The 15,549-nt window shown below is 61.5% G+C and overlaps 1 protein-coding gene across 1 annotated transcript in view; it reads right to left on the reverse strand.

Moving 5' to 3' along the window:
* SLC12A9 (solute carrier family 12 member 9) overlaps positions 1–14,500 on the reverse strand; it is a 46,559-nt gene extending 32,059 nt beyond the window's left edge. The window contains exons 1-6 of the mRNA XM_038417592.2: positions 14,265–14,500; positions 5,334–5,468; positions 4,517–4,654; positions 3,409–3,708; positions 2,477–2,584; positions 2,270–2,381 (exon numbers count right to left, since the gene is read on the reverse strand). Coding sequence (XP_038273520.1) covers positions 2,270–2,381; positions 2,477–2,584; positions 3,409–3,708; positions 4,517–4,654; positions 5,334–5,468; positions 14,265–14,448 — 977 coding nt within the window. The 5' untranslated portion in view covers positions 14,449–14,500. The remainder of the gene's footprint in view (positions 1–2,269; positions 2,382–2,476; positions 2,585–3,408; positions 3,709–4,516; positions 4,655–5,333; positions 5,469–14,264) is intronic.
* Positions 14,501–15,549: the final 1,049 nt, after the last annotated feature.

The raw sequence follows: 15,549 nt of genomic DNA on the forward strand, positions 1-15,549 counted from the left end.
AGGATACAAATGGCCCAGCCTTTAATTGGATTTTAACAAGAGTCTGAGAGCAGGTGGGAGATAAATTAGCCCAGATCTGAAACCTCAGTGTATCTGGCAATTAATACCTAATTATCTGGAAACTGATCACCTTGCTCAGAGTGGCAGCAGAGAGGATGGTCCAGTGTGGGGGCCCAGGACAAGTTTCCCCCACCCCGGCTTGCAACACACCCGCTGGGGAATCCCAGCCCAGCCCCACTGCTCTGGCTGGCTGCCCCCCAGTTGCATTTCAAGGGCTGGCTTGACCTGCAAGGCGGGGAGGGGGTCGCCTAGCACCTCACCCACCAGGCTGGACAGCCCCAGTTCCATTATACAGGGCATTTGCACCAACCCTTGGCAATCAAAGTCCTGCCTTCTCCAGAGGGAGAGGAGCCCCCCAGGACCTCTCCCTTGGGGCTGGGTTTGCCCCGAGTCTTCACGCACTGCCCGATGTCCTCCTCCCCAGAGCAAGCTGCTGCCCCTAACCTGCCAAGTAGCACTGCCGGTGCAAATGGAGGGGGTGTGGTGCCTGCCAGCAGGGGGCGTTGGGGAGGTGCCCCCACCAGGCAGGCCCCAAACGTGCAGGATGTGGGAGGAGCTGTAGAAAGAATGGTGGGTGAGGCCACCCTAAATGAGAAGAGGATTGTTTTTGTGTAGGTCCTACCTAAATAGCAGTTCCTGCAGGCTTGTTCTCAAGGCTGTCAGGGCCAAGTGTGAAACCTCACCCTCCCCTGCCTTATGCCAGCCCATCTCCCCTGTATGGTGGGGGGATGAGGGGGGGACAACCCGCAACTGTAGGCTCCAAGCCAACCCCAGAAGTCCTTACGGGAGTCCACCCCCATCCCATGCCAGCCCAGGGCTCGGCGGAGCTAGGCTGCCAGGGCAAGGCTCCCAGCTATCCCACCCCAAGGGGAATGGTCTCCAACAGGGGGCAGCCCCCTTCTGGGGAGCCATGGGACTTACAGCAGGGCTGAGTCAGACCTATTATTTCTAGTGACTAGAGGGGGAAACTGAGGCAGAGCCTTGTCTGTGGCAACAGAGGGGGGGGCGGGCGCCGGAGGAAAATCACAGCCCCCAGGTTTCCAGTTCCCTATCATGTGCTCACTCCTGACAAAGTCTGGTCAGGCCAGCCCCTGCAGTGCTGGCCCGCTGGGCCCAGCTCTGAGCAGCGAGCAGGCTGGAGCTATCCACCAAGCGGGAGGCTGGGGAGGGGAGTGGGGGTCCCCCCTACGGGAACCAGAGGGCTCTGGGGGGGAGGACTGGAGCCGGAGACCCCCCCTCCGCCAATGCCATCCAGCAGGCACGAGGCCACTCATTGGTGGAGCTGTCCCTCCGCGCAGCCCCTGGCACTGCCCAAGCTCTGCCGTGCCGTGCCCACTGCCTGCTCCCAAGGCACTAGGTGCCCCAACATCACTCAGCCAGTGACACTCCACCCCCAGCCCCGCACTATCCAGGGGTTGGAGGCAGGGGTGGGGGCCATGCCCTAGGCCTGTCTCACTAATTAGTTGGGGGGGGAGGGGAGGCGAGCGAAGCCCATTACCCTTTCCTGAGTGACAGTGCCACACTGGCCTGTCCCCTGTCACTCTGAGCAATGGCTGTGCATTAAGATATTAGCTGCTGACAGCTATAACTCTCCCGATTCCTGCCAGCCGCCTGCCACCGGCCCGATTTATGGCACCACTTTCCAGAATGGAAAATTAACAGCTGAGCCTGGGGTGTGCTCCGGGCAGCCCCCGGTGCCGGCACAGCAAGGCGGGCACTGCCCAGCAACCCTGCAGGGCCCCAGCTCCAGGACGGGGAGCGGAGCTGGACCAAGCAGGTGTTACTGAGTGTGGTGCCACTGGCACAGCGGCATGGCATGAGCTTGTGGTGGGGCCCTGGCACCCAGTCCTTGAGAGCTGCAAGCCCACCGCTGGGAGGAGCAGGCCCCCAATGGCTCTGGGTGACACCATTCCCAGAGCCTCCCAGCCCGCCCATGCCTGGGTGCCTGCCAGCCCCAAATCAACGCGGCTCTTCTGCAGGTGGATCGCTCAGCAATCCCCTGGCCCAAGCCAGCCTGCAGCCCGTCAGCTCGACCTTCCCCGGGCTCAGGCTCCACTCCGCCCTGATAGCTGGGCTCCCCCCTGCCCCCCGCTGCTTCCAGGGAGCTGGGCTTCAGGCAGCCCCCCACGGCACTGCAGCCCTCTCACCTCTCGACAGAGGGCCCGAGTCTGTGCCCCGGCGGGGGCTGGCGCAGGCCGGGGGCACGTACCTGTCGCAGGTGCAGCAGAGCGTGACGGCCAGCAGGTTGTAGATGACGTAGGTGAAGAGCACGGCGGTGATGGTGCCTCTGGGGATGGAGTAGCTGGGGCGTTTCAGATCCCCTGTGGGGAAAGCGAGGGGACACCGTCAGCCCTGCCCCATGTCCCCCGGCCCCTCTGGCCTTTCCCCTCGCCCGCCCGCCCTGCCCCCTCCTCACCAGACATGTTGGAGCCGGCCATGATGCCGGTGCAGCCGTTGAACATGACGGCAAAGACGGTGCTGAAGCTCATCAGACGCCCCGTGGTGTAGTCCACGCTGTAGGCGGCTGCCGGGGCAGAGGGGAGACGTGAGGAAAGCCCAGCAGCCCCAGCACCAAGCCCCCAACGCAGGCTGGAGCGCGGGCACCGGCTCCATCCCCCACCCTGGCCCCCCCACCCCGAACACTGCCTTGGGCCGGGCTGAGAGCGTTGGGCAAGGGCGGGGCCGAGTTCAGCCCGGCGGACAGGTCTCTGCCGAGCGAAACTGGCATGGGAGCCTGCTGGGCGCAGGGCAGCGCCACTCGGGCACAGCCCTGGGGGCAGCTGCCGCGCTGCCAGGGAGCTCCCCAGCACAGCCACGCTGGCAGGGTGTGAGGCTCCACTGACAGCTGGGGCAAAGCCAGGGAACAGCCCCTACCATCTGCCTCTAGTGGCACCGGGCAAGGGCAGATTGTGGGCACGGCCATTCTGGCAGTAAAGCTTGAAGAAGGCTCATGGGCTGGGCCTTTAAGGGCTGGGGGGACTGTAACTCCCAAGGTGAGTCCCAGCGAAGTGCCAGGCTCTGCTGGGCAGGACAGGCAGAGCTGGACGGGATAAGGTGTGCCAGGGGGCTGGGGGGAAGCTGGGGGCAGGGTTAGGTGGGGGGCCTGGAGGTCAACTGGGGGCAGGGCCAGGGCCCGAGTGGGGTGGGAAGTTGCCGGGCAGGGTTGAAGGTTGCCAGGCAGGGTCAGGTGGGTGGTGGGCAGGCTGGGTGAGGGGTTGCTGGGTGAGGGGTGGTCGGGTCGGGCAGGCCGGGTGAGGGGTTGCCGGGCAGCGTCGGGCGTTGGGTGGCCGGGTCGGGCAGGCCAGGTGAGGGGTTGCCAGGCTGAGGGCAGAGCCAGATGGTGCCCACCTGCCAGGTTGCCCCGCAGGGTGGCAAGCCGGAAGCCGGTGAAGGAGCCATTGACGGCGAGCGAGCCGTTGCCCTGCGGCAGCAGCAGCGGCACCACGGTGGGGCCCACGGCGAAGAAGCTGACGAAGACGGTGACCAGCACCAGCATGACGATGAGGAAGATGAGGAAGGTGGCCTTGGCATAGATGGAGGCACCCACCAGGCAGACCAGCAGGCAGATCAGCAGCAGGGCCGTGCCGTAGAGCAGCTCATACCAGTAGCTGCGGGGCAGGACCTGGAAGCTGCTGCCCATGGTATGACCTGCCAGGATATGGGGCGAGTTAAGGGGCCCAGAGTGGGCATGGCTTGGGGGCAGCTCCCCACACATCCCCTGCCTTGGGACGGGAGCGCAGGCCTGTGCTGGGGCTGCCAATGGGGGAGCCAATCAATGCCAGCTTTGCACTGTGCCCACCTGGGCACCAGACTGAGCCCCCCCACACTCCCTACACAGAGCCCCGAGGGCCAGGCCCTGCCATGCTGGGTGGGGCAAGACCATTCCCAGAAAGTGAGGGGCTCTGCCCCAGGGTCCAATCACACTCCCCAAGGGTGGTGGCTGCTGGCTTGGGGGCTGCATGGGTGTCCCTATACCCCCATGTGCACCCCCTACCCATTCCCTTCTCCTGGGTCACTGCTCTCTCCCCTATGGGCCCCACAGCCTTATGCATTAGGCATCTGCTCCACACTGGAGAGGCCAAGCTGGGGGGGTGGGACAGCGGGGTGGGGCAGTGGGGGCAGCCTTAGCCCTGGGCATGCCAGGGTGGGTGTCACCTTCGCCCCCCTTCAAGAGGGCCATCACTGCCCGGGCACAGGTAGGTAACCCGGGTTGGGGGGGCATTCCTACCTGGGAGTGGGGAACTGTAGCCCCCTTACCAAGGAGTAGCTCTGCAGGCCCACGAACCCCAGGTGATGCCCCTACCTCAGCTATGGCGGTGGAGCGCTGCCTCCAGCCCGCCCACCCTGGGCACCGGCACAACCAGGGGGCTGGAGCCAGGGTCAGACGGGCCCATCCTGGGGCAGGCGGACAGCCGAGCTGGGCTGTTGGTGGGGAGGGAAGGAGGACCCCACTTACCTAGAGGGACCCCGAAGATGTCAATGATGGCCTCCACCAGCCCCAGGATGTACAGGGCGCTGCCGCAGACGTTGGCCAGGAAGAACATGATCCCAATGCTGCCCCCAAACTCGGGGCCGAGCGCACGGCTGATCATGTCTGCACTGGGGTCAAGGAACACCAAGGGCTCGGGGGGAACCCAGCTTCAGCAGCTCCTGCCCACCCCCCGGGCCTGTGGGAGCCCAGGGAGATGCTGGCCACGCAGAGCCAGGCGCTGTCACCAGCCTGACATGCCCTGATTCCACGGCAGGAGCCGGCCCATGGCACAGGGTGTGTGCGTGCGATGCAGTGTCCCTGTGCCTGGCACAGCAGCTGCTCTGGGCATGGCACGTTCCTAGCGACCTGGATCAGCTCCCAGTGGCTGCGGTGAGCAGGGCGGGAGCCCAGTGCCCTCAGCTTCCCCTTTCTAAGGCACTTCCAGTTAACGCAGGCGAGGATTTCCCCTCCCCACAGCACCATGGGGCCACCTGAGGCCACAGCCCACCTGGGAATAGGGCACGTGCTGGGAAGAGGGGTGGGTGCAGCGAAGCAAAGCCTCTGGCTGGCAACCGGGCACAGCCTGACCCCTCCCCAGGGCACATGGCTGCCAGCCAGGGGGCATGGGCTGTGGGGATTTCAGTCTGTCTGCGGAGCCCCGGGGTTGGCCCCCACAGCATGTGCCAGGGGACCAGCTCTGCCAGGCCAGGCTGCTGCCCCACAGACCCAGACCAAGGGGAACTAACCGGATGCGCTGTCGAGAGAGAGGCAGCGCCAGGGCAGGGGTGCCAGGGAAGGATACAGTAGGCTCCGCCGGCGTCCAGCGCCCCATTGGTGGAGATGGCGCACACCGACAGCACCGTCATGCCGATGATGACGTAGGCCACCACGAACATGCCCAGTGCCTCGTACAAGCCAGCCTGGCCCACCACAAACCCTGCCGGCAGAGGGGGGAAGTAAGGGGAACATGGCACGGAGCTCCCGCCTCCTCTCAGCCAACTGCTCCCTGCATCCCCCGGGGCAAGGATGAGGGACATGGAGCAGGAGCCCTGAGTAAGCCAGCGGGAAGGGGTCTGTCCTCCCGCCCCAAGAACCTGCCCCCCATGGGCTTGCTCCCCCACTGTAGAAACAGCCTTCCAGCTAGAGACCAGTGGGGGACCTGCTAGGGACCTGATGCCGGGGGTTCTGGGAGCCTGAGCGCCCGTCCCCGCTGTGCTGAACGGCCCGGCCATGCTGCGCCAGCAGCTCTGCTCCAGAGAAAAGAGCAATTATCAGAGCCCATGCGCTGCAGCACAAGGGGCTTAAAGCGAAGTACCAGGGGAATTAAAGCAACACTCAGCCCCACATGCAGGGAGAGCTTTTAGACAGCATGGGGGGGGGTACAGCACCCGTGAAGGGCTGCGGGGAGGGGAACCAGCAAATCACCAGGGCGAGTCCCTGTACATCTACCCCAGCATCATGTCCCCAGGGAGGGGGAGAACCGGAGCAGGAAGGAATCCAGCCTCCAGCCATTCCTGCAGAAACAATGCCCTGGGTACTCCCTGAGCTCAGGGTGATGGGGGGAGGCTGGCATACCAAGCTGCCCACCAGGACACAGCCGTCTGGCCTTCCCCCCTCCCCCTGGGCTTTCTGCTTCAACCATGGCCATTCGGTGGCTGCTAAGTGCCTGGCCCTCTAAGGGGCGTGAGAGAGAAGCAGCTTCCATCTGGGGCTGCTGGGAGGGAGCAGTCACTGCCCCCACCTCCCGCTCCTCCTCCTATCATTGTGCCAGCCTTCCCCCCCACACACACATCCCAGACACAACTTTTGAAGAAGGCGGACTGTTCTTAATGTTTCCTCTGAATAGTGTGGGGGTGCCTCAGTTGCCCCTGTGCAGGTCTTAAGTATCTAGGTGGTGGGATAAGGGTGTATGATCATTGCAGAGCCCTAGAGGGCAGTGTGTGCAGGGGTCTGGACACAGAGAATGGCCAACGCCCTGTTTCCTGGCCATTGATAGCCTGGGCCTTCCCCCCTGCAAGGTGAGAGCTAAAGGATTGGAGAACAAAGGAATCCGGTGCCCTCCTGGCCCAGGAAAGGGACAAAGCCCAGAGGAGGAGGGGCTGGAGAGAGTTTCAGTTTGGGGCTGGCTGGGGACAAGGAATGAAGTGCAGATGGGGTTGGCTGGCTCACTGCCCCCCAAAATGGACCCAGCTGAGGGGTCCTGTTCTCTGCACCTACAAGCTCTGTTTTAGACCCTGTTCCTGTTGACTAATAAACCTTCTGTTTTACTGGCTGGCTGAGAGTCACATATGACTGCAGAGTTGGGGGGCAGGACCCTCTGGCTTCCCCAGGACCCCACCTGGGTGAACTCACGGTGGGAAGCGCATGGAGGGGCAGAGGATGCTGAATGCTCCAAGGTCAGACCCAGGAAGGGGGAAGTTGTGAGCTGTGGGTCCTGCAGACAGGCTGCTCCCAGAAAGGAAACTTCTCCAGAGTCCTGACTGGCTTCGTAGGGAGCAGTTCCAGAGCATCGCCTGGGGACTCCGTGACCCAGCTCTTGTAGGTTTTGCTTTCCTGCGCTGGGCAAGGACGACACCCACCCAGCTCCCTGCAGCCCCACGGCTGCTCCTGCTGGTAGCAGCTACCTCTGGGCACCGCGGGGCAGCCGACCAAGAGGGAATCGCTGCAGGGAAACAGCCAGTTGCTCCGGTGGAACAGCAAAGTGAGACTCCCTGGACTTGGATCACTGTCCCCTTGGGTCCCACATGTGGGCAGGGCGCCACGGCTCACAGCACCAGGCAAAGCCAGACACCAAGTGCCCCTGGGCTGCATTCGCAGGCAGTGCCAGACGGAGCAAAGGGCAAGAGACAACCGCTGCCATGCGAAGAACCCGGCGCACTCAGGCTCATCCCAGGGGATGCAGGAAGTGGCCCTGTTCCACAGAGAACTGGGAAGGGCACAAAGTGGGCAAGTGATGCCACGTCCTCTCCTGCCCACCCAGCACCCTGTCAGCTTTAACTACGCACCAATAAGCTACCTGTATAACGAGCCCCCAATGAAAGTGGGCAAAAGGGACAGGCACCGTGACCCACCGGGTGGAAACGGGACGGGCGTTCCCAGCACAAATCCACCCCAGGGGCAGGCCAGAGTAGAGAGACAGCTCTAACTTCTGGGCACCTTCTGGGGGATCTTGGCTGAAGCCCCGCTGAGCATGGCTATGGTGCTGCGCCAAGTGAGACAGGGCTTTTGATGGTGCAGCTCTGAACGGTAGGTTTACAATGCCTGTGGCTGCCTGTGCCCAGACTCTCTTAGTAAATAAGGACATATTTTCTCCATCTCATAACACAAGAACCAGGGGTCACTCAATGAAATTAATAGGCAGCAGGTTTCAAACAACCAAGAGGAAGTATTTCGTCAAACATCACACAGTCAACCTGTGGAACTCACTGCCAGTAGATGCTGTGAAGGCCAAAAGTATAGCACGGTTCAAAAAAACAAAAACTAGATAAGTTCCTGGAGGACAGGTCCATCAATGGCTGTTAGCCAGGATAGGCAGGAAAGTAACTCCATGCTCCAGTGTCCCTAGCCTCTGATTGCCAGAAGCTGGGAGGGGGCGACAGGGGATGGATCAGTCAATTATTGCCCGGTTGTGTTCACTCCCTCTGAAGCATCTGGCACTGGCCTCTGCCGGAGGACAGGACACAGGGCTAGACAGACCATTGGGCTGACCCACTTGGCCATTCTGATGTTCTACATTTATGTGACTCCTGCCGGGGAGTCGTCCCCAAAGGCTGGTGCAGAGGGGAAATAGATGCAGCAGCGCTGACTGTGAACACCCACTGGAAAATTGGGACCTGGGCAGGGCAGTTTGAGGGATCACGGGGACTCCGCCGAGCGCCCGAGACCCCTGCAGCCTGCGCAGGCCCCAGATGGAAGGTGCTAGGCAGGGTGAGCCTCTGCTGACAGCCCTGTTCCCACAGCCCTGGGCAACCCAGCCTGCCGAGGGATCCAGGCGAATCACACCCACCGCCCAGGAAAGGACCTGGAGACTCCAGCCAGGAAGAGAGGCCACGGCCACGCTGGGCACCTGGGCCAAGGAGCAGAAGAGGAAAGGGGTGGCGGGAGGGGAGATGGCCTGCCTGGGCCACGTCGTTTCTGCACGAATAGTCAGCAAGAACTCACAGACATCATGGAGAGAAGAGACCTGTTCAGTCGGGTCTTCTCCATGGGATCTGGGATAACTCCCTCCCAAACTGGGCCAGGATCGCTCCCCTCCCCAAACTGGCCCTGGCCAGGATGCTCCTCCCAGGAGTAATACCCCAGTTTCAGATCTGACACCTGGGAGAGGAATGTGAGCTGTGGCAGAGGCCTGGCCTAGCCAGGGCGGCCTGGCAGTGCACTGGCCTGGTTCTCTGGGCAGGTGCGCGTGCGTGTGTAGTTACTGTTTGCGCAACACAGGCTGTAAAGTGCCATGTCCAGGCCACCTGTTGCCATGATCAGTGTGAGAGAGAGAGAGCACCACTGCCCTCTGCTGGATGGACTCAGAACTGCACACCGGAGTGGCGTCATAGGCCCCACGCCGCTCCCAGAGACTCTCCCTTTGCTCCAGAGGCAGAGGACAGAGCTTCTGGAGCAGGGGGAGCTGAGTTCTATCCTTGCCACCCCCAGGAAGTCATCAGGAGCCATGGACCGGTTACCGAACAGGCCAAACGAGCCACGCTGCAAAACCTGCACCGCCCAGGAGCAGGGCTCCCCTCCCCAAGCATGCTCTGGTATCCTGCTAATTAGACTGTGACCTCCTTAGGGCCGGGACTTGGCCCTCTAATGGCCCATAGAGCCCCAGGCACGCCAGCAGCGGGGACTCAGAGGAGACCTTGCAGAGGGGTGGGAGGGAGCCGGCTTGAGAAGTGATGGAATGGGGGGGTGCCTGGCAGTCAGGACAACTTTATCCCTCCATGGCCAAGGAACAGAGCAAGACGGTGCAGAGCAATCAGCAGCTTAGATCTCTCATTTTCCTGCGTGCTGCCCCCCCTTAATGCCCATTACCGCAGCATCAGCCGGCTGCCTGGATAGACAGGAAACACTGGGATGGAGGATGTAAGGCCATTGCAATTCACTAGAAAGGCTCTCCCAAGCTGGGGAGATGATGGAACTAAAACCAAAGTCACGCCGGGCTCAGGCAGCCGGGGAGATCCAGGGAGCAAGCCAGACAGGAAACCCACACACCCCAAAGGGGAAGCAGCAGGCCATGGCGCCTCCCCCTGAAGGCTACCCTGGCCAGGCTCCCGCACGTACGGAGGAGCTCCACAGTGGCAAAGCCCCATGGTGAAGGCGCTGGCTCCCACCCTCCTGGAACCGACACACGGGATGGTGAGCGCTTCCAGTGTTGCCATCCCAGGATGCAGGGCGGCAGATGGTCCTGCCAAGTACACTGGCCTCCCTTGTGCTTAAGGCTTTGATGCACAGGGCTTGACGAATTTAACAGACGTGAATCCTGTTTGCCAGAAGCCAAAGCCGGGGCGAAGCACGTGGGCCGGCCCGCAGCATCCAGGGGCTACGCCCTGCTGAGGCACCATCCCCATCTCCCCCTCCTCCCCAGTTCCTTCTGCACCCCCAAAGCCACAAGATCAAACTTCAAGATGCAGCATCTAATCGTGGGGGAGGGACTCCCCTTCTGGGTGCCCAGCTTCAGACACAACGGCCTGACCGTCACCGGTGCCCATCAAAGCAGGCCCAGAGGGAGCAGGAAGTGCTCGGCACCTCTGACAAGCTGGCACTGGGGGCCCGCTCCTCCTCCACTCAGTTATGCCAGTAGGAGCCAGGAACAACTCACAGAAGCCAATGGGACTATTCCGCTACACGGCTGGGGCAAGCAAGATCAGAGACAGGCCCTGGGGGTCCCAAAAGGAGAGGCCACTGCTGCAAAATCAGCCCCCTGCATCTCTGCAGCTGGGCTCACAGCTCCCCAAGGAGCAGCATGAACGTGACCCAGTTCTCATAACTTGCAGGGCTTCCCCCAGTGCAACAGTGTGAAACTGGCTAATTTCACACCCTGGAGCCCACTCCAGTCACATGCACATGGCTTTTCCCACAATACGGGCTAGAAACTAGCTTCTAAGGCTTCTGTTCTGCAGAAGTTGGAGGCTCAGGCCTGCCCCGGCCACAGCAAGCTTCCCCTTGGTCATAAGCCAGGGCAGAAATTTCCCAAGTCGGGCTTTAATCATTATTGGTGAGAAGCACTTGACAGGCAGTCACAAAACAACAGATTAAGGAACCTAAATAAAGGAGAAGGAGAGCCCCAGAGAAGTGGATCTAGCAGGACTCAGAGCGTAAAACCCTTCGCCGTTCAGCGTTGGCTTGGCCACAGTTACAGTAATAGAGAGGTAAACAGAATTGCACGTTGCCCGGCCAGCAGGATTGTGTCACAGGAAATTATTCATGCATCTGCCTGGGTTTTCCTACCAATACAAGACTCAGCACAGGGTGAGAACAGGGGATAAAACTGTCCCAGTGTTTTGGAAGAAGAACAACTCAGCACTGGGGAAGGCCGGAGTTTGCTAGGGTGGGCCCACACAGCAGTCCCGGGGCAGCTCAAGTTAGACGTACCCAAAATGGCTTTAATCCAGCTAGCGGGTGTACAAACAGTGCCAAAGCTGTGGCAGCTCGGTGAGAAGTTACCCAGGGCTCTGCGTGGTACAGTCCACACCAAACTACGCGCTGCTATGGCTTCTCTGCTCCAGTATCTAAGCTAGATAGATGAACCCCCACCCACCCCAGAAACTGTGGTACAGACACCCTTAGATGGAGGTGGCTACCAGAGGATCAAGCCCTAGTCTAAGGCTAACAACATTTTGGGCTGTATAAGTAGGGGCATTGCCAGCAAATTGAGGGACATGATCATTCCCCTCTATTCGGCATTGGTGAGGCCTCATGTGGAGTACTGTGTCCAGTTCTGGGCCCCACACTACAAGAAGGATGTGGAAAAATTGGAAAGAGTCCAGCAGAGGATAACAAAAATTATTAGGGGGCTGGAGCACATGATTTATGAGGAGAGGCTGAGGGAACTAGGGTTATTTATTCTACAGAAGAGAAGAAGGAAGGGGGATTTGATAGCTGCTTTCAACTATCTGAAAGGGGGTTCCAAAGAGGATGGATCTAGACTGTTCTCAGTGGTGGCAGATGACAGGACAAGAAGCAATGGTCTCATGTTGCAGTGGGGGAGGTCTAGGTTGGATATTAGGAAACACTATTTCACTAGGAGGGTGGTGAAGCACTGGGGTGCGTTACCTAGGGAGGTGGTGGAATCTCCTTCCGTAGAGGTTTTTAAGGTCAGGCTTGACAAAGCCCTGGCTGGGATGATGTAGTTGGGGTTGGCCCTGCTTTGAGCAGGAGGTTGGACTAGATGACCTCCTGAGGTCCCTTCCAACCCTGATATTCCAGGATTCTATAGTCTAGCTAAGGCTCTAGTAGCTGACATGGCGATAAAGACGCCAGAAGTGGATGGGGCCTGGCACTGGGGCTCCTGCCAGTGGGAATCTGTCAAACCCCATGGTGGAGCGAAGCCCTGGGTGTGCATGAATGGAGACAGCGAGGCTAGGAGGAGTCGGGCAGCAGTGCTGGCCGACCGGCCTGGCAGAGCAGGGAGAGGGCACGGAAGGGAATGATTTGCAGCACAGCTTGGAAGGACCAGGAGTGGGGCAGCAGCCCCGGATCTCTGGAGGAAGACGGGTCCAGAAGGGGGTGAGGAATTCAGGAGGCTGGATTTCAGCCAAGCAAATTTGGGGAGGGGTTCGCTGGGGTGGGGGAGCCGGATCCAGCAGCATGTCTGTACTTAAGCCATTGTGGGTTCAGGCTCACTGTGTCTCAATCCATCTGGAGCAGACTGGCTCAGGTGAGAGGCAAAGGGATGTTTTCTCAGCCCTGCAAATCCAGCCTGGGCTCCCGGAGTCGCACTGGGCTCCCTCTGGCTGGGGCAGCGTCACCCACCGAACAGATGCTGCAGGATTGATTCTGCCCTTGGTTACACCCATGCCATCTCCCATTGTCTTCCGGGGGGGGGGAGCTGGGGGACAGAATCCAGCCACACGTCTTGGATTTACACCCCAATCCAGCGACTGAATTTGCACGGGCTCAGGGGTTAGCTGATGACCCTGCCAACCAAGGAACAGACTCCAGATCGCTCTCCCATAGCGCCAGGGACCAAGAACCACTCCTAGCAGGAGTGGAACACCCTTGGGCATCCCTTAGGTCCCAACAGATGTGAGGCTGATACTCCCTGAAAGGGGATCGCACTAGGCCGGTGGGTCTTTGCCCTTGTCAGGGGCATCCCGCATGCCAACCCAGGATCGTGGTTCGCGATCGCCAACTACGTGCATCCACCAGACCAAGGGGGAGACAGAGAGAAAATGGCACAGAGACGCCAGGGTGGGGTTTCCATGAAGACACAGACTCCCTCAGTTAAACATTAAGGGCTGGGAGCAGACGTTCACAGCCGGTCCCTGGGCCTCAAACTTCACCCAGGAACCAGAAAGTGCAACTGAAAAGCAGTTTTACTTCCACATTCCCCGGTGACAGCTGGAAAGTCTCCAAAGGGTGCTGCTCGCTCATTTCAGCCCAGCCCCAGCCCCCCCCCGGACAAACCCAAGTTTCTGGGGCTGTGTCTTTTCTCAGTTCTGGTTTGTATTTGTACTAGGAAGGTGGAGCCCAGCCGCAAGCAGGCAGCAGGTCCCAGGCCACCAGCTTTGGGAGCGATTTCAGGCTCCGTCTCCAGCAGGTTCTGCCTGTGCCCACCCACCCACTGTTCATGAACACAACTGGGGGCTTTGCTCCCACAGGAGCCCAACATTCACCTTCCACACTGGGTGCACAAGGGGAACTCCACAGAGCCGGGCAGCTCACACCCGTACCATGGCGGGCTCTGGGCTTTATTTTCCCAGCAGCTAAAACTCGCTCCTCAAACTCTGGGAAAAGGCACCTTAGTCTTACAGGGCCTGGGCTTGAAGCAGGATCTTTTGCGATCCAGGAACACTGGACACAGGCCGCTGATTTGGATGGGGTGCCAGGGATATTGGGGTGCTGCCAGAGCAGGTTTGGGCATGTGGACTGAGGGCCAGGCAGGTTATCAGGGGCTAGGGAGAGAAGCTGTTGCTGGGGACGGTGGGGGAGGGGTTGGGGGGACGGTAGGACAGTGGCGAGGTGTAGGGGATGGGAACTTAGTGGGGGTTACAGGAGCTGGGTGGGGTGAGCAGGTTCAGGGCTGTGTGGAGATGAACCGAGGAGTTCGTGAGGGGCTGTGGGGCAGGTGTGAGAATACTGGCATCCTCATGCCCAGTAACCCCGCAGACACCCCAGGACAACCCATGGCAGGAAGGGGGACTGAGAGAAGTTAGGTCCCAGGGTATAAGAGGATCCAGAGGATAAGGGCAATAGAAGAGCTTCAGGGGGTGGTTACTGGAGTGCCAGGTTTGGGGGCTGGTTACTGGGGGGCCAGGCTAAGGGAGATCTGGTGTGAGGGTCCATGGTTGGCTGGCTGGGTTAGGGGGTGGAAGGTCACTGGGGGGCTGAAGTTGGATGCAGGTTTGGGTGTTGGGGGGGGTCACTGGGGGCAAGGGTTGGGGTACCCCTGGGAGTCCTCAGGGATCCCAGCTGGGAGGCAGGGTGAGGGTCCCAGGCGGGGGGGTCCCAAGTAGGGGACTGGACTGGGGGGGATCCTGGGGGCCGGGCTGGGGGGTCCCTGGGAGGCTGCCCGACTCACCGAGTCGCAGGAACAGCACCACGCTGAACATGGAGAGCAGGGTGGGCACCACCACGCCCAGGAAGGTGCGCAGCTTGCGGGAGCCCCGCGCCGCCCCCGGCCCGGGCCCGGGCTCGGGCTCCTCCACCGAGGTGCTGCTGCACAGGCGGTAGGTGAGCAGCGGGCTCCGCTCCGAGCCCGCCATGGCGCCGCCCGGCCCGGCCCGGCCCGGCCACCTCGGGGAGTCGGCGGCGGGGCGGGTCCGGCCCGGCAGCCCCGCCCGGCCGCTCCGCCCCCGGCCCGGGACAGTCCTCCTGAGTCCGCCGCTGGCCCCAGCAGCCCCGCCCCGGACTCTGGGCACCTCCCCCCCTCACTGCCTCCCTCCCCCCGTGCCCCCATCCCGCTCTCTGCACCCCTCCCCGTCCCCCTCATTGCACCCATCCTCCTCATTGCACCCCTCCCCGTCCCCCTCATTGCACCCATCCTCCTCATTGCACCCACCCTCCCCAACTGCACCCCTCCCCGTCCCCCTCATTGCACCCACCCCCCCAACTGCACCCCTCTCCGTCCCCCTCATTGCACCCATCCTCCTCACTGCACCCCTCCCCGTCCCCCTCATTGCACCCACCCCCCCAACTGCACCCCTCCCCGTCCCCCTCATTGCACCCATCCTCCTCATTGCACCCACCCTCCCCAACTGCACCCTCCCCATCCCCCTCATTGCACCCACCCCCCCAACTGCACCCCTCCCCGTCCCCCTCATTGCACCCATCCTCCTCATTGCACCCACCCTCCCCAACTGCACCCCTCCCCGTCCCCCTCATTGCACCCACCCCCCCAACTGCACCCCTCCCCGTCCCCCTCATTGCACCCATCCTCCTCATTGCACCACCCTCCCCAACTGCACCCCTCCCCGTCCCCCTCATTGCACCCATCCTCCTCACTGCACCCCTCCCCGTCCCCCTCATTGCACCATCCTCCTCATTGCACCCACCCTCCCCAACTGCACCCCTCCCCCGTCCCCCTCATTGCACCCATCCTCCTCACTGCACCCCTCCCCGTCCCCCTCATTGCACCCATCCTCCTCATTGCACCCACCCTCCCCAACTGCACCCCTCCCCGTCCCCCTCATTGCACCCATCCTCCTCACTGCACCCCTCCCCGTCCCCCTCATTGCACCCATCCTCCTCATTGCACCCACCCTCCCCAACTGCACCCTCCCCGTCCCCCTCATTGCACCCATCCTCCTCACTGCACCCCTCCCCGTCCCCCTCATTGCACCCATCCTCATCATTGCACCCACCCT

Source organism: Dermochelys coriacea, chromosome 9, assembly GCF_009764565.3.
Source record: "Dermochelys coriacea isolate rDerCor1 chromosome 9, rDerCor1.pri.v4, whole genome shotgun sequence".
Classification (NCBI taxonomy): Eukaryota; Metazoa; Chordata; order Testudines; family Dermochelyidae; genus Dermochelys; species Dermochelys coriacea.